General features: G+C 45.2%; 1 protein-coding gene across 1 annotated transcript in view; it reads right to left on the reverse strand.

Moving 5' to 3' along the window:
- Positions 1 to 982: 982 nt before the first annotated feature.
- NNT (nicotinamide nucleotide transhydrogenase) overlaps positions 983 to 27,223 on the reverse strand; it is a 115,733-nt gene continuing 89,492 nt past the window's right edge. Inside the window, exons 20-22 of the mRNA XM_077285404.1 lie at positions 2,964 to 3,082; positions 2,751 to 2,866; positions 983 to 1,531 (exon numbers count right to left, since the gene is read on the reverse strand). Coding sequence (XP_077141519.1) covers positions 1,382 to 1,531; positions 2,751 to 2,866; positions 2,964 to 3,082 — 385 coding nt within the window. The 3' untranslated portion in view covers positions 983 to 1,381. The remainder of the gene's footprint in view (positions 1,532 to 2,750; positions 2,867 to 2,963; positions 3,083 to 27,223) is intronic.

Consider the following 27,223-nt stretch of genomic DNA (forward strand, 5'->3'; position numbering starts at 1 on the left):
ACATCTGACGCAACGTTGTTGGGCCAGCTGGGGTATACAGCTGACAAAGAAAGACATATTGCAAAACATGTGGGTTGTGAGAAATTGGCATAAAAAATAAAATAAATAAAACTATGAAGGATTCAGTGGCCTATGAGGTGTGGTGGGTACAACAATGGAGCAAGGCGTCAATGCTATGCCAAGAAATGATGACATCATCAGTCGTTCCATGTGTGAACTTGAAAAGAAGCCATTCCCAACAAGTAGGGTTGGACATGCTTTACAGGTGTGTCCAGATTAAAAAGAAAAAAAGAAGTGTGGTCTAAGATTCTCCATGTGGAGAGCACCAAGTTGGCATAAGAAGGCCATGCAATACTCCTCTGAGAAATTAAAAATGCAAATTGTCCCTTCAAAGGGGAAGAGGCCAAGAAATCTTACACCACCTATTGGATGTAGCAATCCTAAAAATCAATATTGACCCTTTAACAAGACATACCACATGACTTGGATAAGAAGTTAAACAAGCCTAAAGTAGGTACTTTATATGTAAACACGTGTTTCGGGGTGTTTGCTCCTCATCAGCGCAAACCTGGATGACTGGTTTGGTTGGGTGAAGGGCCAACACCCTGAAACATGTGTCTGTAAACAGAGTTTCTGGTTAGGTTTCTTATCCCAACTCATGTGGCAAGCTCGTTAAAAGGGTCCACATTGACTTTCACCACTTACAAGAGGTAGAACTAGAGAGGAGTTGTTTTTTTTTTTGAGAGGAAGAAGATATTCCTGTGTTTGCTGAAAGTGACACTTTTCCCTTTGGCTGTGCCAGGTATTGCATCTCACTATTGGAATATTTTTGTGAAAGCGTCTACTAATAAATGACATTAAAAAAAAAAGGACATAAAAAAAAAAAAAATAACCTGAAACATTTAGATTTGATCACATTAATTTAACAGTTGGAGTAATATTGGGTTGGCATCTCTAACATCCGACCACGATCAACATCATCTTGTGCCACCTATGAGTTTATTAAAGGGATGATTGTAGCTTCACAAAAATGGAGAAATCGTTGCGAAATCAGAGGGCTCCGATCTTCACATTATTAAAGTTCAATACATTATTGTAGTTAAGAAAGGTCGTATGCTACAATTAGAAATATATAAAACATTGATTGCTTCCATGTACAATTGTGAGAGGTTTTTCTTTCTTGGCTCATGCATATTCTGGTATCAAGGACTGAAAATACCAAATCCAATTTGTTTGTTGCAGCCACGTGTTACCGATCTCAGTCTAAAGCTACCAAGTTCTATTGTTAAAAAATAACAGGTGGTTATCAGACCTGTTAACACTGGCTGGTAGAGCTTTCGTTAAAAAAGGAAAAAAAAAAAAAAAAGCCCACGAGGAGCATCTACTTCGAGATGGCCTCCCGAACTTTTGACTGCAAAGCATCACAAGTCTTCTTGGCGTCACCCAACAACATGGCGGTATTGGGCTTGTAGAAGATGGGGTTGTCGACAGCAGCATAACCTACACCCAGAGATCTCTTCATTACAATCACCTGAAAAGATGGAGAAAAAAATAATAATAATAATTAAACCTTTTTACTAGTTGATGGGAAGTTGGGTCCCCTACTCAGGGCCCTGATCTCAAGCAACTCTAATGTATGTGTTACCATGAGGAAACACGGTCATCCTATAAAAGAGAAAAAAATGATGTAATGCTATATGCGGTAGGAAAACGCTTGCTTTTAGATCCCCCGATGGTTTACAGCTGATCGCCGAGGACAATGGAAGTGCGGATAGTCAGGGTTCCTTTTTAACAAAAAAAAGGATGCTCAACTTAACTCAAAAAAAGGACTTTCAAATTTCACTATAAAGCGGGGTCCGTCAACACATTTCACAATACAAACCGTATACTTTATTAAATACATATCTTAGACTCCATGTGGCCGATGTACTTACTCTGAAAAACCAGATCACAATGGCTGTGCTTCTTCTTGAAAATTTTGAAACTTCATGAAAGTTTTCCTGCTTCATAGCAATGTGAGCTTGACTTATAAAATGCTCATTTTATTATCCGCATTATACAGCCATTATGATATGGATTTTCAAAGTAAACACAACAGCATCATCAGGCCCAATGTGTATTTAGTCATGAATTAAGTTTGCATTATGAAATGTGACGACAAGTCTGCTTTTAGCTTCTTACGAAACAAAGTAAAGTTAAGAAATGTGATTTTCCTACATGTATCAATTTGGTAATTAAAGATCTGTAACGGAGAATGGTGCTTGGTTTATCTTTAGCCAGAAACTCAATCTTTACAGAACACTATATATAATATGTGTTGGGGTAAATGGGATTTTCTTTTCTTCACTATATTATTTCCAATGTGTCCTCCAGATCAAGGACGGCCAAGCACTGACTATGAACTTTACGCTGAACTCATGTGGCGGACAGCAATTCCTCCTGACTATGCACGGGATATCAATCCAACATGCCTAATCCTTCTGTTTCCATCTCCCCTGACATCTGGCATTGCGAAAGGAACGTAAGGACTCCCCTATACACATTAGATGGCCATTTTAGGTCCATGCCCTTAATTACTGTAAAGGTACAACAAGTATCATAGCTTGTAATAATTCACAGCTGACAGGTCCACTGGAATACACCAAACTACCCCGATCAGGAGCACAAGCAGATGGCTAGAAATACTGAAGTCCTTCACGTAAGTTTCTCTTGACAAAACGACCACTTGAGTCTATGACTTGGGCACATACCTGCTTCGATTTCCATACTTCCAGGACGGGCATACCGGCAATGATTGAGTTGGGGTCTTCTTGTGCGGCAGAGTTAACCGTGTCATTGGCACCAATCACAAGGACCAGGTCAGTTTCTAGAAAAGGAAGCGAACAGATACAGTCAGCAGCATTAATAAAATTGCAAGCTAGGGTCCAGTAGATGATAAGGCCTTGCACCACAAGCCTCCTTACCAGGGAAGTCTTCATTGATCTCATCCATTTCCAGGACAATATCATATGGCACACCAGCTTCAGCCAGAAGAACGTTCAGCTGACCGGGCATACGTCCTGCCACAGGGTGGATGCCAAACCTACAAGATAATACGTAACACATCAGAACAAAGATATTTATGCCGGCGGTGAGTAAAATTAAAGGAAGCAGCACAAGCCACCTACAGTAGTAACATCTAACACTGTTGCCCAGCAGATTGACGGGCCACTAGTGTGATTCGATTCACCGAAGCCCCTCCATGGCTGTGCCAATAATCTGTAGCCGTAGGAAAGGAGCCGTGAGAATTTCATCTTTCCTGATGACATCAGCAGCTCTGCTTCTGATTAGCTGGAATTACGCATCACGCCAGGCTAGACAATCAAAGGAAGAGCCGCGGATGTTGTCTGGTAAGTGGCCGGTGTCACTGCTTTCGCCCAATGGCCAGATATCACGGTTGTTCCCAACATACTGGGTTGTGCAAACAAACGTCTGCCAACTCTATGGAACATGTTCCTAAAGATGGCCATAAAAATGGAGGTAAGGGCCAGGTAATAGCCTATGTAGAGCGGGGATGGTGCAAAATTCTCCATGCAATGAATATGTACATCCGTAAAGTTGTACTGTGATCTTGGACCTGAGTCTATCGGGACATGGCACGACTGTGTATTAGGGTATATTTGGATACAGGAAAAATTTCTGCGATTGTCATACCGATCTTAGTGGGGTTTGCAGAAGAGACTTTCTATGTTCAAATGCTGGGGATGAGTTGCAGAAGTTCTGCCAATGAGATATTCTCTAATGGAAGTGTTCCTCTATTATGGCATCTGATGAAGCGTGCCACAATCTCTATAGGAAATCAGAGGAAAGTACACAGTATGGTACCAACAACTTCTCAAGCTGTAGAAGCAGAGCACCCATATGACATACAAAGCCATAGTATTGTACCGAACAGAAGCTTGTAGTTCCATTTAGGTCTCATTCATAGTGTGGAGCATCGACAGAGACCATAGAATCATAAAAAGTTCGAGTTGGAAGGGACCTCCAGGGTCATCATGTCCAACCCCCTTCTCAATGCAGGATTCACTAAACCATCTCAGACAGATGTCTGTCCAGCCTCAGTATGAAGACTTCCATTGAAGGAGAACTCACCACCTCTCGTGGCAGCCTGTTCCACTCATTGATCACCCCCCTCACTGTCAAAAAGTCGTTTCTAATATCTAATCTGTATGTTCTCCCTGTGCCCAGGACATCTAATGTACCTTCCATCCCATGTGCAGTCTGTACGGCAGCACACATCATAAAAGACCTGATAAAAATCTCACTGAAAATCATTTTTCTGAAATGCTCTTTTTTTTTTTTCCCTTTATAACCTCAAGTAATTCACTAATCAGTAACACGGGGCAGTAAATATAACTTTCTTATGCACTCAAAAAAAGCCTAATTCTAACGTTCACTGCTAAAAACACATGTTAAACTGGGTACAAAGCTGCAACCACAAACCCTAAGTGGGGCCTAAAAAAAAAAAGAAAAGAAAAAAAGACATTACACAGAAATCCGGATCCTATTATGGAAAGCTAGAGGATGGAACATATTAAGCCTTGACAAGATCAGAAATATGGATGTACGGACGGCTTGAGGAAGGATTAGATCATATATACAAGACAAGGTGAAAAGTAGTTATTGGATATACAAAATTAAACAGATCGTAGTAATTTCATTTATAGCGTCATCTGCTTTTCTCATCAGGCAAAGTACGACCCAAAATCCATATACAACCAACCGTTCTGTTTAGGAATTACACATGTTACAATCAGCTCCTTAAACAAATGTATAAAAACACTTGTAAAGCTATATATACATCATCCGCAGGCGAGAGAAGCCAGTAACACTGTCCTCCGTACGGATATTGGGATACTGCGCTAGTATGAACATATCTTAAAGAGGATTCGACACTTGCAGAAAATACACGTTTGTTTAATCTTGGTATAAATGCCACCACATTACTGAATCTGGCCTCGTTTTCCTTTTGTTCCTACTCATCTCCATTCCCAAGATACGGCCCACTCTTCCACTGGGAGTGGTCTTCAAGAAGACTCCCATACAGAAGTTGAGGACTACACCCACTTGGCTAAAAAGACTAGGTTTACATACTGAGCACAGTGGCTCAGTGGGTAGAACTGCAGTGCTGGGGTCCTGGGTTCAAATCCCACCTAGGAAAACATCTGCCAGGAGTTTGTATGTTCTCCCCGTGTTTGTGTGGGTTCTCCGGTTTCCTCCCACACTTTAGGCTACGTTCACATTAGCGTCGGGCGCCGCAGCGTCGCCGCATGCGTCATGCGCCCCTATATTTAACATGGGGGCGCATGGACATGCGTTGTGCTGCGTTTTGCGACGCATGTGTTTTTTTGGCCGCAAGCGTTGGCCGCAGAAAACGCAGCAAGTTGCATTTTTTTTGCGTCCAACTTTCGCCAAAAAAGGACGCATGCGTCGCAAAACGCAGCGTTTTAGCGTGTGTTTTGTTGCGTTTTTGTTTGCGTTGCGTCTCCGACGCAACATCGCACAACGCAAATGTGAATGTAGCCCGGAATTTAGATTGTGATGATGATGTCTGTAAAGCGCTGTGGAACATGATAGCGCTATATAAGCAATGCATAATAAATAATACAAGGAAGATGGGGCCATATCTCAGGATCCGAGAAGAGTGGGAAATAAAAAATTAAAGAACAATGCCAGATTCAGGGGAATGGAGACATGTTTTTTCTCTTTTTTACCAAATGTGAATTTTACATCAATCGATGGCTACAGGCTATAAAGAATTGGGAACAAAATAGATGGTATATTTGTACTGTGGAAAAAAAAAAAAAGGGCCAGTATAGCTTAAAAACAGTGTGACTCTTCTCCTTGGGTTATGTCTGGCATTACAGCTCAGCCTCCCAGCTAAGCTACTATAGCAAACTCAACCAAAACAGCTTTTCCCAATCTCGGACAACCTCTGCATGGACAGACCCTTCAAGTCCTATGGGTCCAATTTTAGACAGTTTGTAAAAGGGCAGGTAGGCAAAACTATAATGGATACCAATGAAAAAAAGGAAGTGCCTTTAAAATAATAATAAAAAAAAAAATTACAGTTGACTGTAGTTCTATCATAACCACACAGGTCTCGGCTGCCGAGTTCTGAAGCGATGTATGGTGGATCCCTCACGCTGGAGGGCGCTCTACTGACGAGCTGGTTCTAGCCATGTCACATGGTCATATTACACTGGTTATATAATGGTAAGACCAGATATCACTTGATTCTGGTGGCATAAAGATTGTTTTTTAAGGGATCGTTATCCCCCATTAACAGTCTTATTCCATCTTTATGAGTTCTGCAGGAACAAGGACAGATATAGAAACGTATCTCTCCTGTGCAGCCTGCAACGCTGGTACCAGAGATCTTAGAAGCCCAAGTACATGACAAGTTAGGCTGTCCATAAAGAAAGACAATCAACGATCAAACATGTCGATCTGAGCTCCTATACTTCCATTTCCATGAAGTGATCATTGACAGTAAGTGTCGGTTTATGATGGCTTGTCCCACGCAGTTTCATTGTTGGGAGTCATCAGGAAAAGGGTGAAATCAACCAAGAATTGATCAAATTACATTGCTGAAATAAATCAATTCCACATTGCTTTGTATATAGAAAAGAAGGACCTAAAGAGCAGTCTAGGTGTCTGATCATTTGGTCTTTGGCCAATGTCAAGCCTCCCATACACACTTGGCTATTGTGGTCAGAACCCACCAATATCCAGAAGTATGGCCAGACATCTATTATGGAAGGGGGCCCCATAGAAATTATTTTCGGTGGAGATAGAAATCCAGCATTTTAGACTGCTAATTGTTTTGTTCACCTAGAGATAAACTGCTGCCGGAGATGTCTGGCAGTGGATTTCTCATAGAGAACACAGGAGCCCTCAAAACAAAGCAAGGGGACTCCTGTGTATGGGAGAGGCAGCCTCTATAGCTGCAGGCAGAACAATCGGACATCGTTCAGCCGACAGTCTTAACCCCCCCCCCCCCATACACCTTTTAATGGCAAAGATGCTCAAGGACAATAGCAACTTGGTTAAGAGTAGGTTCATTTATTCATAGGTTGGTTCTAGCTATGCATAAAATGAACCCGTCGCATTCCAAAACACTACTATCCTGCAGATATGGGGTTAATCTGCAGGTTAAGAGAGTTCCAAAAAGGTGACCGGCCTCTGCACTAAAAGCCGGGCTACCGGGAGGAAATTAGACTTCACTCTTCCCAGCAGACTCCGGTTTTCAGTTATGGAGGCGAAGCTTCAGTAAATGGTGAGTAGCTACTGTTACCATGCCCCGGCAGTGACTGACAGCCAGCACTACAGCCACGCTGACCGCGCCTCTGTGACTGAAAGCCCGAGAATGTCAGGAGGAATAAAGATAGTTTTCTCCTGGCAGCTGGGCTTTCAGTGCAGTGGACGGGCACCTTTGGAATCCTATGTTCCTCAAAAATACCCCCATATCTGCAAGTTAGTAGCATTTTGGGACATGACAGGATGCCTTTAAGCTTATTAAAATGCACGTATGTGTTTTGTTTATTGGTCACTGGTTTCTAATATTTTATAAGAAGGCTCCTCTGGGAGCAAATGGCCAGAAAATCCCCTTTAAAATCCCAGTTTTGTCAACGAAGGGTAGAGGGGGCAGATGCCTAACTACTTGGCTACGTACGACAGACTCTTGGGATGCTTTCCATTTCAACAGCACATTTCTTGTTTACGTGGTGGATGTGCTGCCGACAAAGAAAAAACATTAGGCTTGCCCATTTGTCGATTGATTGACCAATGTAAGCATGTCAGCCATGCGATTGGAAATGAACATTTGGCTAATCATCCACCCAGGCCCTAAGGGCAACAATGTTGGTTTTCTTCTTAGACCCTTAATAAATGAGGTTCAACGTATAGTACAAAGTTGCGAAACTCTTCATTTCTGAAAGTCCCTTCAAGCCATGTTCTATTTCTCTCCGAGAACTTGCACACATTAAACAGCTGAAAGCCTCAGTATTTCGACATCATTCAAAAGCTTTAGATTTTACAATTTTGTATTCTATTTAGACCCCCCGTCACTCATGTTGGACAAGAAGGTCAAATGATAAAGAGCAAATCGCAAACCTAAAGATGAAATTTGCATTTTCCATCATCTCAGAGCAATACCATCAGTGACTATGGAGACAATATTTAAGGTATGGATGTCATGTATAATGTACACACGTCGTTTGGTTAACCCTGCAACTGATGCACGGGATAGAAGAGGGAATAATACAAATTGGAGAAACATGGAAACAAGGTTTATGAATCACAAGAGAATTCTAGCAAGTAATTGTAGAAATGTGGCTCCGATTAACAACACAATGCCATATTACAGCAACACAAGCCCTCACACTCCAAGCCGCTCCGCATGAGGTCCAAACTAAATTAGTCCAGACTGCACTTCTCATTGACACTGGGATATGAAGACATGTCAGCTACAGAGGCCAAACATATATGGAAATACACTAAAGAAAGTGATTGGTGGGAGTGCCATCAAATAAGAGAAAAATATTCTGATGGCTCCTTTAGGTTACAGTCCAAATAGAGAAATTTAGTACCAGAACTTACACCAAAAAAATCCCTGCCCGTGCAATTGGGTGGTGCTCAGCAAAAATACACCAAGATCAACAGTCCAATATAATCGGAGCTTGAATAAGCAGCACTTACCCATGTAAAGAAACTTGGGCAAAACTTGTTCCAAGTTAGTAAAATAACAGCATGGTAGCATGCAAGAACATAAAAAACACGGACAACAGCCGTTTCGCACCCAGCACTCTCCTTCCAGGTCAATCTCTGATTATACTGGACTCTAGACCAGGAAGAAGTGCCTGCTGGAAGCGAAACAGCTGTTGTCCGCGTTTGTTATGTTCTTACATGCTACCAAGCTAGTATTTTACTAACTTGAACAAAAAAAGTTTACTCTAGTATAGGTTGGTAAGCAAGCAAAATACGAACATGATACTTTTTTACATGCACACCAACTTTTATTCCAGTTCCTTTTTTTTTTTCTTCGGTCAAGTCTCAGGTTTGTGCAGTTGGTGCACGTAAGGGTGCGGCATCCCGTTCTTTGAGCTGGACATTATGTTTATATAGCTTCCCATTTTGCTGGGTACTCCTATTCGGGACCTGGTGCTGCTCGGCCCTTATTCACATTGACGTCACTTTGACACATGGTAAGGTTTTAATACTAGAGGTTAGGACGATCCCAAATTTGGGTACACCTTGATGCGGGGTGGCTTTTAAGGTTTTTTTTTTATCTTATCGAAAAACGGTATTTACCAAGTATACCATTTGTTATGCACTATTGCTTTTACTTATTTACATACAGTACATGTTCAGAGAATAGATGGTGGGTTTTAATGAAGGCAGTGAGCGCCATGATGTTCTTTTTATTTATTGCTTGTAGCTTTATCAGCCGTAACAAAAAGCTTTTGGTAAAAGTACAAAGAATCCTCGAAAATGGAGGCCAACAATGTAGTCTAGCTACAGGCCAGCTATACTTGTGTTCTCCGTATCCTTCTATTCACATAGAGAACAAGAGGTAGACAGAGACAGCCATATAAATAGATCTTACTGGCAATGTGTGAGGTTGGTACGGCTTGACGTCTGGCTTTCTGTTTCCTGAATCTGGATCTCATTAAGACTTTGTACTTTTTCTTAATGAACTCTGAAAAAGGCCGTGGTGGATGACATAAATCATTTGGCATATGTTGTGATCATGGCAAATGCTCAGAGGCTCATCTGCTTTTTTGGGCTCTCAGAAGACGACCAAAGCTTCAGGATGTTCTGGATGTGTTTGGAGAAATGTCATCTTTCAAAAACTTTGTGAGACATACAAAGAGATGGGACGTGCCCTAAGCGGATGGAGGATAATTTTTAACAGGAAGGAAGTGGTTCAAAAATAGAAAGAAGAAAATGTCATCTACAGAATATTGATAATGGCAGCAGGACCTCAAGAAGACGGTAATGAAGATCAAGGAACACCTAATCATCTAGAAAACAACCTAGAAGCTGAAAAGACATACTGACACACACTTCATGGACAAAGTATGGTGTCCAAACTCCTACTCATTGAATTCAACTTTTTTTTACTCCAGCCCATTGCCCCTAATAACATCTGGCCCCACGCCATGCCATCCTTCACGAATGTGTGACTAAATGTCTAGGTCTAGAGAGCTCGGCAATACCAGCGCAGTCCTGTAATAGGAGCCACCGGTGTAACAAGTCAGATCACCATATTTCTTACCACGATCACCTTGGAGTGATATAGAATAGTGGAAAAAACTGCAGCAACTCAGCCATGACTTGGAGACCATGTAACGTTACATAGTGGGGTCACAGAGTGCCGGGGAGCAGAAGGTATAAAAGTCACCAATGCTCAGATTACTATAAATACAGAGTCCAAATCTTCTCTGCCATTAACACCAGCAAAAAATCTTTGCAACATGAGGTTCATGGCATGAGCTTCCATGGCTGTGCTGCTGCATACAAGCCTACATCACCAAGAACAATGTCAATAGATAGAAGACATGGTGTAAAGCTGCCACCACTGGACTATGGTTCGTTCCCTTGTCCCTAAAGACCGGATGCTTGCTTCAAGGCTTACGCATTTGAAATAGATTCTTCTGATGAAGACAAAAAATCTGCAGCAACTTTGAGTTCGTTGTAGTAATGGATTGAGCTCCTCCTGGCAACGGAAGGACAAGTCTGTGTTTAGCGAACACCAGGAGAACATTTCCTGACTATTTCACCAACTGTAAGTTTGGCGAAGGAAGGATAATGCTATGGGCTTGTTTTTCAGGGGTCGGCGTAGACTCATTATTACCAGTAAAGTGTAATCCTAATGCTTCAGCATCTAGATATTTAGGACAATTGTATGTTTGTGTACATTGTGGGGAAGGCCCTTTTCTGTTCCCCATGACTGTGCCCCAGTGAGGTGTGGAAGAACTTTAATGGCTGAACAGAGCCCGGACCTAAACCACTTCCAACACAGTTTGGATGAAGAAGAGATTGTGAGCCAGGCCCCCTCATCTAACATCAATGTCTGACCTCACAAATGCTGTTCTGGATCAAGGGCCAAGAATGCCCACAAAGTCCAAAAGGTTGTAGTACACCTTCCCGAACGACAAACCGGATTTAGCTTAAAAAAAATAAAAAATATTGTGGGATGGCAGGACAAATATCATAAATGGCTATGGGTGTAGAATGGGATGTCATAAAAGCTCCTGTAGGTGTAATGTTGAAGGGCACCATACTTTTGTATATGTAGTTTACTTGACACCATAAGCTTTGGCAAAAAATACCAGCCATCTTTGGTAAGTGCAGGATAAGGAGATTTTTGTGTACTCACCGTAAAATCTTTTTCTCCGAGTCAATCATTGGGGGACACAGGACGAATGGGGTGTTATGCTGCTGCCACCAGGAGGACACTAAGTTAAACACACACAAAAGATTAACTCCTCCCCTGCAGTATACACCCACGGGCTGGAGAATCCGGAGCCAGTTCGGTAACAAAGCAGTAGGAGTAAACCAGATAATAACAGTAAACATGTTACAGTCAAAACACCGACTGAAAAGAATAACCGAGCCAAACTAGGCTAACAGGGAGGGTGCGGTGTCCCCCAATGATTGACTCGGAGAAAAAGATTTTACGGTGAGTACACAAAAATCTCCTTTTCTCCTACGTATCATTGGGGGACACAGGACGAATGGGACGTCCCAAAGCAGTCCCTGGGTGGGAACAAGAAGTTATAAATGCTGTGCGTGCCTACGAGCTACAGATGAGACACTGCCGCTTGTAGGATTCGCCTACCGACGGACGCGTCTGCCGAGGCCTGAGAGTGCACTTGGTAGTGCTTCGTGAATGTATGCAGGCTGGACCATGTAGCAGCCTTGCAGACCTGCGCTGCCGATGCCTGGTGCCGGATGGCCCAGGACGCGCCGACTGACCGGGTAGAATGAGCCTTGATCCCCGGAGGTGCGGCGTGACCCTTGACACGGTAGGACTCTTGGATGGCGGAACGAATCCACTTGGCAATGGAGGCCTTGGAAGCGGGAAGTCCCTTCCGTGGCCCTTCCGGAAGAACGAACAAGGCGTCTGACCTACGGAGAGACGCAGTTCTGGAGACATAACGTCTGAGACCCCTCACTAAGTCCAGAGTGTGGAGAGCCCTTTCCGTGCGGTGAGAAGGAGCAGGGCACAGTGAGGGAAGGACAATCTCCTCATTAAGATGGAAGGAGGAAACGACCTTCGGAAGAAAAGACGGACATGTCCGTAGAACTACCTTGTCCTGGTGGAACACGAGGAAAGGAGGTTGGCAAGACAGAGCTGCCAGCTCAGAGACACGTCTAATAGACGTGACAGCCACGAGGAAGGCAACTTTCCACGACAAGAGCAGCAAGGACACCTCATGCAAGGGCTCAAAAGGGGGCTCTTGAAGAGCACAGAGGACCAGATTCAGGTCCCATGGTTCCAAGGGCATTCTGTAAGGCGGAACCATATGAGAAACTCCCTGGATGAAAGTCTTGACTTGCAGTCTGTTTGCAATCCTTCTCTGGAAAAGAACCGAGAGAGCAGAAATTTGGCCCTTAAGAGAACTGAGGGCAAGGCCCAAGTCTACACCTGATTGGAGGAATTCCAAAATGTGAGGAATAGAAAATTGGAGGGGGAAACGTCCCCGATCCCTGCACCAGGCGAAGTATACCTTCCAGGCGCGGTGGTAGATGCGCATGGAAGAAGACTTGCGTGCGCGGAGCATGGTAGATATAACCGTCTGGGGCAGACCCTTCTGCCTCAGTACCCAGGACTCAACGGCCACGCCGTTAAACACAGGGCCTCTGAGTTCGGGTGGTAAATGGGCCCTTGAGACAGGAGGTCTGCGCGGCTCGGCAGCCTCCAAGGTACGTCTGAGACCAGTTGCACCATCTCGGCGTACCATGTCCTGCGCGGCCAGTCCGGAGCGATGAGAATTACTGAAATCCGTTCTGCCCTGACCTTCCTGATTACCTTTGCCAGAAGGGGAATTGGGGGAAAGATGTATGGGAGTCTGAAACCCTGCCATGAGAGGACGAGAGCATCGGCTCCGAAGGCTGAGGGGTCGTGAGACCTGGCCATGAAGACGGGAACCTGGCAATTGAGGCGAGATGCCATTAGATCCACGTCCGGAGTCCCCCATCGAGAGCATATCTGGTGAAAGATTGCGGGATGAAGAGACCACTCTCCGGGATCGAGGCTGTGGCGACTGAGAAAGTCCGCTTCCCAGTTTTCCACGCCTGGGATGTAAACTGCTGAGAGTATGGAGTGGTTGGTCTCGGCCCAGCGGAGAATGAGCGTTACCTCGACCATGGCCGCTTTGCTGCGAGTGCCCCCTTGGCGGTTGATGTAGGCTACCGCAGTGGCGTTGTCGGACTGGACTCTGACCGCGCGGCCGGAAAGAAACGGATGAAAATGGCGGAGTGCCAGTCTGATTGCCCGAATCTCTAGGATGTTGATGGGCAGCTGGGATTCCTGCGGGGACCAGCGACCCTGAGTCGAGTGGCGCTGGAACACAGCACCCCAGCCGAAGAGACTGGCGTCCGTTGTGACAACCAGCCAGTGCACCGGAAGGAAAGACTTCCCCCGAGTCAGGGAGGACCTCTTGGTCCACCACCTGAGGGACTGCCTGATTGGGCGAGAGAGCAGGAGACGGCGGTCGAGCGAGGCAGGATTCCTGTCCCATACTGCTAGAAGGGCGTGCTGTAGGGGACGGAGGTGAAATACAGCAAAAGGCACTGCCTCCATTGCCGCCACCATCCTGCCGAGTACCCTCATGGAGAAGCGTAGGGAGTGAGGGCGAGGTTGGGTAAGCTTTCGGACTTCTCTCTGTAGCGTGGATACCTTTTCCGGAGGTAGGAGTACTAGACCCTGAGAAGAGTCTAGGATCATCCCCAGGTAGGATATGGTTTGAGCCGGGACTGGGGAAGATTTCTTGAAGTTGATTTTCCAACCCAGGCGCAAAAAGGTATTTATGGTGACGTCTACTGCTTCTGAGCAGGATCGAAAAGAGGAGCCTTTTATGAGAATGTCGTCCAAGTAGGGCAACACCACTATGCCTCGAGCATGGAGAATGGCCACGGCAGCTGCCATGACCTTGGTGAATACCCGAGGAGCGGTGGCCAGCCCGAAGGGTAGGGCGACAAACTGGAAATGGTGCCCCTGGACCGCGAAGCGGAGGAAACGCTGATGAGACGGTAGGATGGGAATGTGCAGGTAAGCGTCCTGAACATCCAGAGATGCAAGGAACTCGCCCTCTTCCAGAGAGGCAATTACCGAGCGGAGGGACTCCATACAGAATCGATGTACGCGGACGTACTTGTTGAGAAGCTTGAGGTCTAATATTGGACGTACTGAGCCGTCCTTTTTTGGTACGATGAAAAGATTGGAATAGAAACCTTGGTACCTCTCGTTCTGAGGTACCGGGATGATGACCCCGTCTTCCCATAGCGACCTTATGGCCTGGAAGTACTGACAGACCCTTGCTCTGGGAGGAGGGGACTGGAAGAAACGAGATGGGGGAAGAGAGACAAACTCTATCTTGTAACCGGAGGACACTAGGTCGCGGACCCATCGGTCGGGAACTACCGAGAGCCACGCGTCCCGAAAGAAGAGTAGGCGGCCGCCTACTCTGTCGGTGTCCTTCGGCGTTTGCCAAGAGTCATTGAGGTGGAGACCTGTTAGGTCTGGACCCTCGGAATCCCTGTTGTCTGGGTCTGCCTCTCCAAGTGGGAGAAGGTTTGTAAGACGGCTGGGAGGCTCTGTCCTTGCGCTGACCTCTCCCGACGCCGGGTGGCGCGGAGGAGGGATTGGACCAATTGGAGCCGAAACGGAAATATCGGCCTCGGCCCTGTTGGTTGCGAAAGGGACGAAAAGTTCGTTGCTGGGGAAGGAATTTGCTCTTTCCTCCTGTGGAGTCTGCAATTATTTTGTCTAGTTTGTCCCCAAATAGGCGTTCGCCCTGGTATGGAAGAGACGTGAGGGATTTTTTGGATCCCGAGTCCGCTTTCCAGTCCCTGAGCCAAAGGGATCTGCGGATCGTGACAGCATTGGCCGCTGCCTGTGAGGCACAGTTGGCCGCGTCTAAGGATGCGGAAACTACGAAGTCCCCCGCTCTAGCGATCTGAGTGGCCAGGTGTGAAATTTCTGGGGGTAAGTCGGCACGTAGTGCTGTAGAGGATAAAGACTCGGCCCAATGGGACATAGCTTTTGCAACCCACGTGACGGCAAAAGAGGGAAAGAGAGAAGCCGAGGAGGCTTCAAAGGCCGAGCGAGCCATCTGTTCAATTTGTCTATCAGTGGGATGCTTGATGGACGCACCCTCAGAGGAGGATAGAACCGCCTTGGTGGCTAGCCGCGACACTGGCGGGTCCACGGAGGGTGACTGAGACCAGTCCCTAACTAGGTCCTGAGCAAACGGATACTTCAATTGCATAGCCTTCTGTCCTGAGAAACGTTTATCCGGACGGACTCTATGGTGATCGACTATGTCCTTGAATTGAGGGTGCGTAGGAAAAAATTTATGAGCCTTTGTGGTTCGCCCGAATGATACGGGATGAACCGCCTTGGACGGGGTTTCCTCCTCTAACTGTAGTGTCTGACTTACAGAGTCTATGAGAGAATCTAAAGTCTCTTGATCGTGATGATACTCTGGGGAACAGGACGCGTTGGACGCGTCGTCCAGGAGGGATTCCCTGCTATGAGTCGGGGATGAGTGACGAGAGACTTCGCTCTCTGAGCCGGAAGGCTGATCCCGGACCGGAGATATTACTCTGGACCTCTTTTTGGATGAGTGAGGGCTTCTGGAAACGGTACGACCTCTGGGCCGAGAGGGGTTCTTAGACCGCGTTATATCATCCGTGGAAGTGCCCTGGCTAAGGGACGGCTCACGGAGAGACTGTATCGTCCTTTCCAAGGATGCCACAGATCGAGCGAGGGAGGACGCCCATGCGGGGGTACTAGGCTCGCTACATTCCGGGTCAGAGGCCGGAGTAACCTGAGCCGCCGACATTTCGCAGGCGGTGCACAGCGGGTCAGTGTGACCTCGGGGCAGAGATACCTTGCAGGAGGTGCACACAGCAAAAATAACGGAGTGGGTCTTTCCAGTCCGTCTTTGCTTAGACTGTGACATATTTGTGATTAAGTGAGCGTACTGGCAGGGGGGGAGACAATCCTACGGAGTGCGTCTCACCAAGGTTCTGCGGTGGCCTGGCAGGGAGATCCTGATGTCCTGTGCACTGCGTTGCTGCAAAGCCGCCAGCGCACTTCCTGGTCCAAGATGGCCGCCGAGATGGGAGAAGGGCGCTTCTCGGGAGCGAGAAGCGCCCAGGGAGGGGGCGTGTCTTGGGCGGACGTAGGCGTGCATGTAGGCGGGCGCTGGAGTCCGGACCGGGCCGAGGTGCCACCGCGCCAACGGAGCGCCGGAAAGACCGCCGTGCCCCCTCAGAATTATAACGCTGCCCCGCGGCTGCAGAGCCGCATTAGTAAGAGAGTAAGGGGCCCCCCCCTGTCAGCTCGTCGGCCCCCGCACTTACCCTGTGCGATGGAACCAATGCTCCATCCACCTTCACCTTGGTAGGGAGAGGGTGGAGAGCTTCTGTCGCCATGCGTCGTCCGCTATATTCAGTGGTGATGCAGTGGGCGGCTGCACGGACGCCATGTCATTCTGTCCGGCTGTGCCCTGGCTCCAGGAAACTTAGGTGGATGATTAGTCCCCGTGGTCGCCTGAGAGGGAGGGAGGGAGATCGGAACGCTAAGGAACCGTCGCCACACTGAAAAGTGAGCCAGGGCTGGCATCCATCGTCGTGGGAAAGGATACAGGAGGAACGCTCCATGTACTTGCCCGTTGTTGGTGCGGGGGAGATCAGAGCTGAAAATTTGCCTGTCGCCCCCTTCTCTCCGTTAAATTAAAAATTGGTGGGGTCCTGAGGACCCAAGTGCCTCCTGAGACACTAAGTAAGAACTGGCTCCGGATTCTCCAGCCCGTGGGTGTATACTGCAGGGGAGGAGTTAATCTTTTGTGTGTGTTTAACTTAGTGTCCTCCTGGTGGCAGCAGCATAACACCCCATTCGTCCTGTGTCCCCCAATGATACGTAGGAGAAAACCGTTTTCCTAACAATTAATCTGCGTCCCGATGACTTCACTGCATGTCACCACCAGTACTAGCCCACTATATGAGCAGGTTGGAAGAGGTCTTTGGGGTGATCGGGGAATTGGGATTAGGCAACTTTAAGCTTTATTTTTTTTTATGTTGGGTGTCACAAAAATGGCATTATTAAATTAAAAACTGGCATTCCAAGGGCATTATTACTTTTTAAGTGGGGAAGAGCAATGGTCATTAATACTTTCTGAAAAGGTCTTTACTTTATAAGGGGGCAATCAAGAGGCATTATCTTTTAAAGGGGAAATTCAAGGATCATTAAATACTTTTTAGAAGGATTTGTGCATTACCACTTTTTAAGTGTTCATTTGGGAGCATTACTGTTTTGAATGGGGACTGAGGGATATAAGTTAAGGGGGCACTTGGGAGTGGGGGGGGCAGTGTTACTGTAAGGGGCGGAATAAGAAGCTTCAAAGAAGCATATAGGGGACATTACTTTTAAAAGGGTATTACGATTGCCTAGGTGCAAAAGAGAGGGCATGACTACTTTCTATGATGCGCAGATGAGGACTTATATTAAGGAGCACAGAGAAGATAAATGTGAGCTGCAAACTTTGAAAGGAAATAGGAGAGAGAAAAAAAAGTATTTTTTTGTGCTGCTGATCTGTGGAAATGAGGTTCCAAAGTCAGGAACTGTATTTCTCCTACTTCTTTGGTATTAGACCGATGACCTGTGGATCTGCAGCAGGTGGATATTCATGGTCCTTTATTGTTGTGTGGGCACAACTCTACCCATTATTATTTATAATTTTAATCCCAGGTGAATACAAAAATGTTAGAACCCAACAGAAGGAGAACAATGTGGAACAGGAGGAAGCAACAACGTGGAAACAAAAAGGACATGGGCAGGACAAAAAGGAGAGTCCGTTGATGAGGAGAGAACACAGAGCTACACGAGGCAACCCTGGAAACTGATAGTTTGAACTCAGACTCCCCTTTACACTTCTACCAAAATAATAAGAGCTAGGCGTCTATCTGAGCTCAGCATTTCATCTATATCGCTTCCCATGGGCAGGTCATTGAGGAGTCGGGCCTCTGTCCTGCTCTGCCCTTATCTACATTGAGGTCTGCTGACCTAGGATGATCCCTAACGCTTGTGGTTCACCTCACCGATTGGGTCACCTTGTCGCGGTGGGGTGGCTTTACACTTTTTTTTCCTCAAAATACTATTACTATTTACTTACTACAGGGTTTTTTCTCATTTTGCCTTTTTTCGTCTTGGGTTTTTGTATTTGTAGACTATGTTTTATAGTTATTTTAAGTGAAAAATACTTGCCATTTTAAAAAGGTCAGAAAATAGGTGAAATAAAAGTTTCAGACTTTCAGCCCTGCAGCGCCATATTATTCATGTCAGTTCGGAAGTGTTTCCAAGGGGACAAAAAAAAAAAAAAAAGACAAAAATGCTCCTAGAAAACAGATCTGAATCACTATTACTATATGTCTGGGTCTTGACGTCTAGTATAGACTTCTACATTATTGTAACCAGTTTTAGGGCCATACGGGGTGATCTCATTTTACTTCCCGAACAGACGGCTTTTATAGCATAAGCTAAAATCACTAACATAAGGAAAATCCTCAAATTTAAAAAAAAAAAAAAAAAAAAAAAAAAAGGAATTCCCATCATCTACATGGACACAACATTTTTCGTACATAAAGACAAAACTGACATTATAGAAAGTTGTGGATGTTACAAAACGCTTTCTTGTTGAATAAGGGGATTGTCTCCGGGCTCCCGGCTTCTGCGCCTTGTCTGCTTTTAATATTCCAGTGATTTCCTGAAAGTTAAGCCCTGGGATTTTGCTGTGAAATCCACTGTGCTAGGAACATAACAAGTTTATGTAACTAAAACCTTCCTAGATTTGCAAACACACCGCAGATCTCTGGTGTCAGCTTTCTGGAGTTCGGGTGATTAAATAATACACGATTCTGGGAGATTTGTGAAGAGCGCCGCATTTCTGCAGAATAAAGGCCGCCCGTCTTAGAGTGCGGATCATGCGGAGCGGGTCACGTTTAACCCTTCCTTAAGGGTAGTGTTGGATTTCTTTTAACACCAAGACAAGAACGCGACATAAGCGTTAAGAAATTCCACCTTGAAATAAGATCGTAATTGCAAGAAAATATCAGCGAATTGCCTTCATGCCAAATCCATAATACAGCGCCATTAACATGGCTCTGGGAGCTTTATGATCATAATGGATAGGTTTCCAGAGCAAATGCTGAACTCGCTGTGGCTTTCCCGATGGCTCGTTCATGGCAGGCTGTGAAGTGTGAATAGGATCCAGATTACAGACTGCTGGAAATGAAAAGAATGCTGGAGGCTTCAAAAACACACCACACCTAGGGAGTCCTACACCGCCTCTTCCGATGGCGCACATGACAATCACATCAACTTTACCAGGAGTATTCATTTGCTTAGGGACATTTTTAGTCTTTTTCCTACATGCACTGAAATACAATGTAAAGGGTTTCTTCGCCTTTCTGTAAGAATTGTTTTTATATATCAGATACGTTTTGTTCTGCAGGGGGTGATGCTAAACAGCAATTTGTATTGGCAGTGGCTTTTCTTTTTCCCATCACCTGCTTTTTAATTATGTATTAATCTTTCATTTATTTCAGATCAAGTGCCTCCCCATGAAGTCAGAAATTACCGTTGGAGGGGGATTTCAATACTTTTTTTGCCCTATTTCACCTTTAACTGGGGCTGGTATATTAGCCCCAGATACAGTGGAAATGCATTTTCCTAGCTGCATAGCAGAGCCGACAAGGTCTCCTGTAACTCAGCAGCTCCTGCGCCTTCCCTACACCCAGAAATCACAAGACAGACGCCGCTTCCTATTACTACATACACCGCACGTGTTCAGTGCTATGTACTGTATACATGGAGAAGGCAGAGATGGTAACAAACCGACCCTGCCTTCTCTTCACAGGACATTAAAGTTATCCTTTTTTCTGATTCCCTTTTTGATATATATATATATATATATATATATATATATATATATATATATATATATATTATATTATATTATGTAACATATGTATTGTGTATACATATATTATGTAATATATATATATATATATATATATATATATATATATATATATATATATATATATATATATATATATATATATATATATACACACACACACACACACACACACACACAGTACAGACCAAGAGTTTGGACACACCTCATTTAAAGATTTTTCTGTATTTTCATGACTAGGAAAATTGTACATTCACACTGAAGGCATCAAAACTATGAATCAACACATGTGGAATTATATACTTAACAAAAAAGTGTGAAACAACTGAAATTATGTCTTATATTCTAGGTTCTCTAAATATTGAGAAAGAACAACTGATATTTTTCGCTGAAAAGGGAGAAATGTGCTATCTACTATATAATTGTCTAAGGGTCACTTCCGTCTGTCTGTCCTTCTGTCTGTCTGTCACGGATATTCATTGGTCGCGGCCTCTGTCAGTCATGGAAATCCAAGTCGCTGATTGGTCGTGGCAAAACAGCCTCGACCATTCAGCGACGGGCACAGTCCGGAAGAAAATGGCCACTGCTTCCTCCCCGCAGTCAGTGCCCGCTCCGTACTCCCCTCCGGTCACAGCGCCCGCTCCGTACTCCCCTCCGGTCACAGCGCCCGCTCCGTACTCCCCTCCGGTCACAGCGCCCGCTCCGTACTCCCCTCCGGTCACAGCGCCCGCTCCGTACTCCCCTCCGGTCACAGCGCCCGCTCCGTACTCCCCTCCGGTCACAGCGCCCGCTCCGTACTCCCCTCCGGTCACAGCGCCCGCTCCGTACTCCCCTCCGGTCAGTGCTCACACAGGGTTAATGGCAGCGTTGACCGCGGTGTAACGCACTTGGTTAACGCTGCTATTAACCCTTTGTGACCAACTTACTATTGATGCTGCCAATGCAGCATGAATAGTAAAAATATGTAATGTTAAAAATAATAAAAAAAATAAAAAATAGTTACATACTCACCCTCTGGTGCCCCCCCCCCCCTGGATCGAAGCGGCCGGTTACCGATGCTCCTCGCGTGACCGCTGCATGCAGTGCGGTCTCGCAAGATGATGACGTGCGGTCTCGCGAGACCGAGCGCGCGAGGAGCATTGGTAACCGGACGCTTCGATCCGGAGGCTCCAGAAGGTGAGTATGTAACTATTTTTTATTTTAATTCTTTTTTTTTTTTTTAAACAGGGATATGGTGCATATTACGTGACTGGCCAATATACTACGTGACTGGGCAGTATACTACGTGGCTCTGTGCTGTATATTACGTGACTGGGCAATATACTACGTGGCTGGGCAATATACTACGTGGGTGGGCAATATACTACGTGGCTGGGCAATATACTACGTGGCTGGGCAATATACTACGTGGCTGCGCAATATACTACGTGGCTGCGCAATATACTACGTGGCTGCGCAATATACTACGTGGCTGCGCAATATACTACGTGGCTGCGCAATATACTACGTGGCTGCGCAATATACTACGTGGCTACGTAATATACTACGTGGGCTGCGCAATATACAACGTGGGCTGCACAATATACAACGTGGGCTGCGCAATGTACTATGTGGACTGGGCAATATACTGCGTGGGCTGCGCAATATACAACGTGTACTGTGTGGGCTGCGCAATGTACTGCGTGGGCTGCGCTATACACTACGCATACATATTCTAGAATACCTGATGCGTTAGAATCGGGCCACCATCTAGTACCACATAATGGTGTTGAGTCTGATTTGTGCAGTAGATCCACTTGTAAAATGGACATTGTATTTTCCATAGAGAAATCTGTGACGTGTGAACATACCTTGAGGGTGGGTGCACACAATGCCCGAAAACGTCAAAATTACTAGCGATTCATATGTTGGGTCTTTTAGAGTTTTTTTTTTCTTTTTTTTTGTTTTACAGCTTCATGTTAAGAAAGCCGACAAGTGACTCAAAGAAGTGATCGGACCACTCAGATGGCTTATGTTTTTAAGTTTGGTAGTATCTAGTTTATATGTACAGTTAAAGGGAAAAAGAAAAAAAAAAAAAAAGGCTCTGGCAGCAAATCTGCTGTAAAAACCACCAAAAAGGACAGCCAAACAAAAGGCTTCAGGAATAACACCGCCACTTTTCCTGAACAGACTTCTGGTAAAAAAAAAAAAATTTAACAGGTATGCCAACATCAATAAGACACCATTTGCGCATGCCCTTAGGGCTCATGCAGTGCGATCCGGGCTCAACGGACCGCTAATGCACAGACTGACTGCAGGTCTTCTAACCCAAGCGTGACAGCCTGGTAGAATAAGGAGCCGTCAAACTGAAGTTGGGAGTCCTACGGCCAGTCCATGCTGCACATACATCTGTATGAGGATCTTTGATTGGATGGTAGACATTTATAACCTTTCCTAAATAGATGGTTGGGACAAGTTCCCCGTACATACAGTATAACCAGAGGCAATAATGATTGGGGGTGTAATGGCCGCACAGATAAGTCTTTAGAGTCCGATAACCTTCCGCTTTGGTGGCTGGATCCCGCTCAGCAGGCCCTCCATGGTTATACCAGCTGGTATATCCCCTCCACAGAGATACAGGCTTTTAGTCCAAGAGCGGATTCATATTAGATTCCCAGAGAGATGTAGACTGTTTAAGAGAGGATTGACAGTAGGTCCTGGCAACGAGAAACGCCTTAACGTGGCTGCCAGGTACATATGAATTGGACAATTTATGCGCTAAGCTTTCTCAATACTTCATATTTCTAGTGCAATAATGCAATTCTATGGTCATATTTTATGTTTACACGCTATGGCGCTACAGAGTGCTGCCTTATCTTTTTAATTGTATATGAGTTGGTGACTAAATAAGCACCTGTTCAGACCTGATTTGTGTTTGGATGTGACAGTCAGTTTTTATTTGCATGTAGCCTTCTGATTGAGCACTCCGCCCCTTAGCCTTATGTGTTTTTAATTGCAGCAGGATTCTACCCCTCCACAGAGATATAGACTTTTAGTCCAAGAGAGGATTCATATTAGGTACCCAGAGAGATGTAGACTGACAATCACCTTATCGTGGCTGCCATGTACACATGAATTGGCCAATTTATGCGCTAAGCATTCTCAATTTTTCATATTTCTAGTGCAATAATGCAATTCTATTCTCATATTTCATGCTTGCATGCTATAGCGCTACAGAGTGCTGCTTTATCGGTTTGGTTATACCAGCTGGCGAAGCCTGCAGGTATCAAATACACAACAGCAAGGCAAAGCCACATAGCGTGTTATGGTTGTGGCCAAACCTGAGTACTAGCCATCTGCGTGTCGGAGTCTATCACAAGTCACAGAGAGTCCTATTGACAGATGGGAATGGTTTCTTGGTTAAGCAGGGGCATGACTAATTGATGACAGCGTATGTCTGTGTTGGCATGGATCCATGAGGGGTAGGCGTATGCGAGTGTCACCGCGTCTGGAAACTGAACAAGACATGGTCCTGAGGCAGTGCAGATCTAGTGAAACCAAGAAGAGGGGCAGCTGCAGTCAATGAACACCGTGAGAGCACCACAACATGATGAAAGACCCAGATTAAACAAGAGGTTCCTGTCGCGGTTACATCGTAATTGTACGAAATAAATCTGTATTTACAGTTTGCGGTAAACAGACGGGGCATTTAGAAGTCATTTACAATGATTAGGTAGAGTTTAGACACATCGAGCTGCCGGAGTGACATAGGAAATCTTTGATCAGGTTTCCACTCTCCGCAGATCAAAGGGCACGCCAGACGTTGTTTGCATTCAATGTTTCATTGGCTTTTCATTGCCACTTAGGACTGTGCTGCTCAAGTGTCAAGCGAGTCAAGGGAGAACCCGGCTCGCTCTTATCAGTTTAACAAATAGGTCTTACGGTCTCTGCAAAACAAATGTCCATCTGAGTGTAATAAATGATGTATCACCACACAGGGAACAGGGACGTCATTGACGGGAATCTGATCACTGCTAGGAATGAGCATTACAGTGAAGCCAATATGTTACGGGAAGTGGATGACAACTTCAGGGCATTGAGTGTCCATAGGGACAAATTCTGATAAGGAATCTGTATTAATAAGTTGCCGAAAATTAACTTGGATATCTCACACAAACACTGGATTAAATAGGTAGTCCAGGAATAAGATATTGAGCACCCCAATCAATCCACTGGTGGCAGGAGGTATACAGTGCAGTAGCTGGAACAGCACAGCTCAGTGAACTGTGTGTAGTGGCAGCTCAACTTCTACTGAATGGCGGCGATAAAGTATACAGACCTGTGGTGTTTCATCTCCGAAGACTTCACATGTCCAGACACAATGAGACCTAGTAACAGTTGATCGGTTGCTTCACCTTGTCGCTTTACCTTTAGGCTAAGAGCACACGTCGCAGAACTGCAGCGGAAATTTCCGCGGCAAGTCTACAACTCCTGCCGTGGGTATATCGCATGCGTAATTGGCATGCATATTCCTAGCGTTTTGCAAGCATAATTAGCTTGCAGAATGCTAGCGTTTTCCAAGCGATCTGTAGCATCGCTTGGAAAACTGATTGACAGGTTGGTCACGCTTGTCAAACATAGTGTTTGACAAGTGTGACCAACTTTTTACTATTGATGCTGCCTATGCAGCACCAATAGTAAAAAGATATGTTAAAAATAAGAAAAAAATAAAAAAAATGGTTATACTCACCTTCTGATGGCCCCCGATATCCTCAGCGGTGCACATGGCGGCTTCCGTTCCTATGCTTTGTGTGCAGGACCTGCGATGACGTCATCGCAGGTCCTTCACACAAAGCATCTATAGGAACGGAAGCGGCCGCGTGCACCGCTGAGAGGCGGGAAGACTCCGGGGGCAATCAGAAGGTGAGTATATCACTATTTTTTATTTTATTTCTTTTTTTTTTTTACCAATTATATGGTGCCCTGTGGAAAGTCTCCTCTCCTCCACCCTGGGTACCAACCGCACATGATCTGCTTACTTCCTGCATGGTGAGCATAGCCCCACGCGGGAAGTAAGAGGATCAATGCATTCCTAGGTGTGCAGAATCCCCGCAATTCCGCAAATTTAATGAACATGCTGCGTTTTTTTCTGGAAAGCGTTTCTGCTCAGGAAAACAACGCAGCATGTGCACAAAAAATGCGGATTGCATTCTATTAAATAGGATGCTGAATGTGAGCGTTTTTTTCGCGGTTTTATAGCGAAAAAAAAAGCGACGTGTGCACACAGCCTTAGAATTAGGGTTGGATCAGATACCGGGCTTGGTAGCGTAGTTCTGCAACACTGACATACAATTTGATTGGCACAGGCCAAAAATGAATGATCGTGCTCACTAATATGATCGTTGTGTCCCCATACAGTGAAAGTCTATCGGCGGCACATTCTCTGAGTATACAGGGGTGATGTGATGCAGATAATGATTTATAGGATGACAGCACATCAATCAAATTAACCCAGGATCCATATTTTGCATGTTTGTCTGGTGATCACTGGCATTTATACAAGGGTCAATAATCAGGAACAAGCTTCTCTACAAAAGCTTATTCACCAATTATCGGCTCATCTAAATAGCCCAGTGGTTGCCTGTCACGGATATGCATTCAATCATTGCTACAAAGGGTAAGTTAACGCCAGCGTATAAAAACTAGTTCAGAGGTTTATCCAGAAGAGCTGGATAATTTTCTTCTCACTTGTAATCTGTGTCCAGTCTGTACTTAATCAGTGTTTTTTTACAGTATCTATTACCGTAATTTACAGGACCATTACAGTTTCCTGTGCTACAGAATGGTAATGTATCTGTAAATATCGGATGCTACACTGTGGCTCAATAGGGCAACCAATCTTTTTTGCACATCCGTAGACTCGAATGGGCAGGTCTCTTCCGATTTACAAAAGAAACTAATGAATGCTGAGGTTATTAAAAAAAATAAAAAATCACTAATTTGCACAGTTCCATTAAACAACATTGATCCAAGGGCTGTCTGTTTTTTTGTTACTGATAACACTAGGATAGAAAGTACGTGTCACAAGGGTGTCCCATCCCCCTGGAAGACCTGGAGATAGACGGTCACGTCGGGTAATGAATCGCAGGTCTTCTTTAGAGATGGTGTGATTGGTGTCCCATATTAAATGGATTTGGTTTCCTCTGGTGCTGAAGAGGTTAATGACCGTTTTTATGCTGGACACAAAGATGCAGATCCATTACCTATTCCTATAAAAACTGGCCAGACCTTGTCCCTGCCAATGAAAGATTTGTCTTCCTGTGCTGTGTGCTAAAGTTAAGTGGTTGGAGTAGAGTTGTTGTAGTGATCTGTGGTTTGTTGTAATATATGTGTATTTATCGCCTGGTCCCTATTCCCATTTAGTTTATCCCTCCCTGTCCTCCTCCCTATTGTTGGTATGTGTTTTTGTATGATAGAACTTTTCTGTTATCCCTGTTATGCTTTTGTGTCTTGCTTACCTTACATTTCTGTCCCATGCCTCATGGGGTGGGGGTAGGGGACAGATTAGGGTTTAACAGGAGCATAGCAAGGTCGGAGGCCCGGGCCTCTCTACCTTCAAGAATAACCTTGAGACAGGGATAGTGTCCCAGGCTCCAGGGACAGTTTGAGGCCTCTCTCCCTTACCGAAGGCCGTCACAGCATGACAGTACGGTAGTGTAAATGAGTCCTAAGGGAAAGAATCTCTCCAAGAACGAATATGTTGAGCTTGTGCATTACACAGCAGCCAAACGGATCACACAAACCTGCAGGGTAAAGCATGGGGAGGAGGGGGACACAAAGCAATAGCCTGAGCCACTCTTAGGATAAGTTGCAGAAGACCTAAAATTACTTTACATCTCAGATTACTATGCAGTTAAATTGCAGTTTCTGATCACAGTAGAAGTAAAAGCAGCCAATGCAGACTACAGAGAAAGCCCACCCTGAAGCAG

Source organism: Ranitomeya variabilis, chromosome 1, assembly GCF_051348905.1.
Source record: "Ranitomeya variabilis isolate aRanVar5 chromosome 1, aRanVar5.hap1, whole genome shotgun sequence".
Lineage (NCBI taxonomy): Eukaryota > Metazoa > Chordata > Amphibia > Anura > Dendrobatidae > Ranitomeya > Ranitomeya variabilis.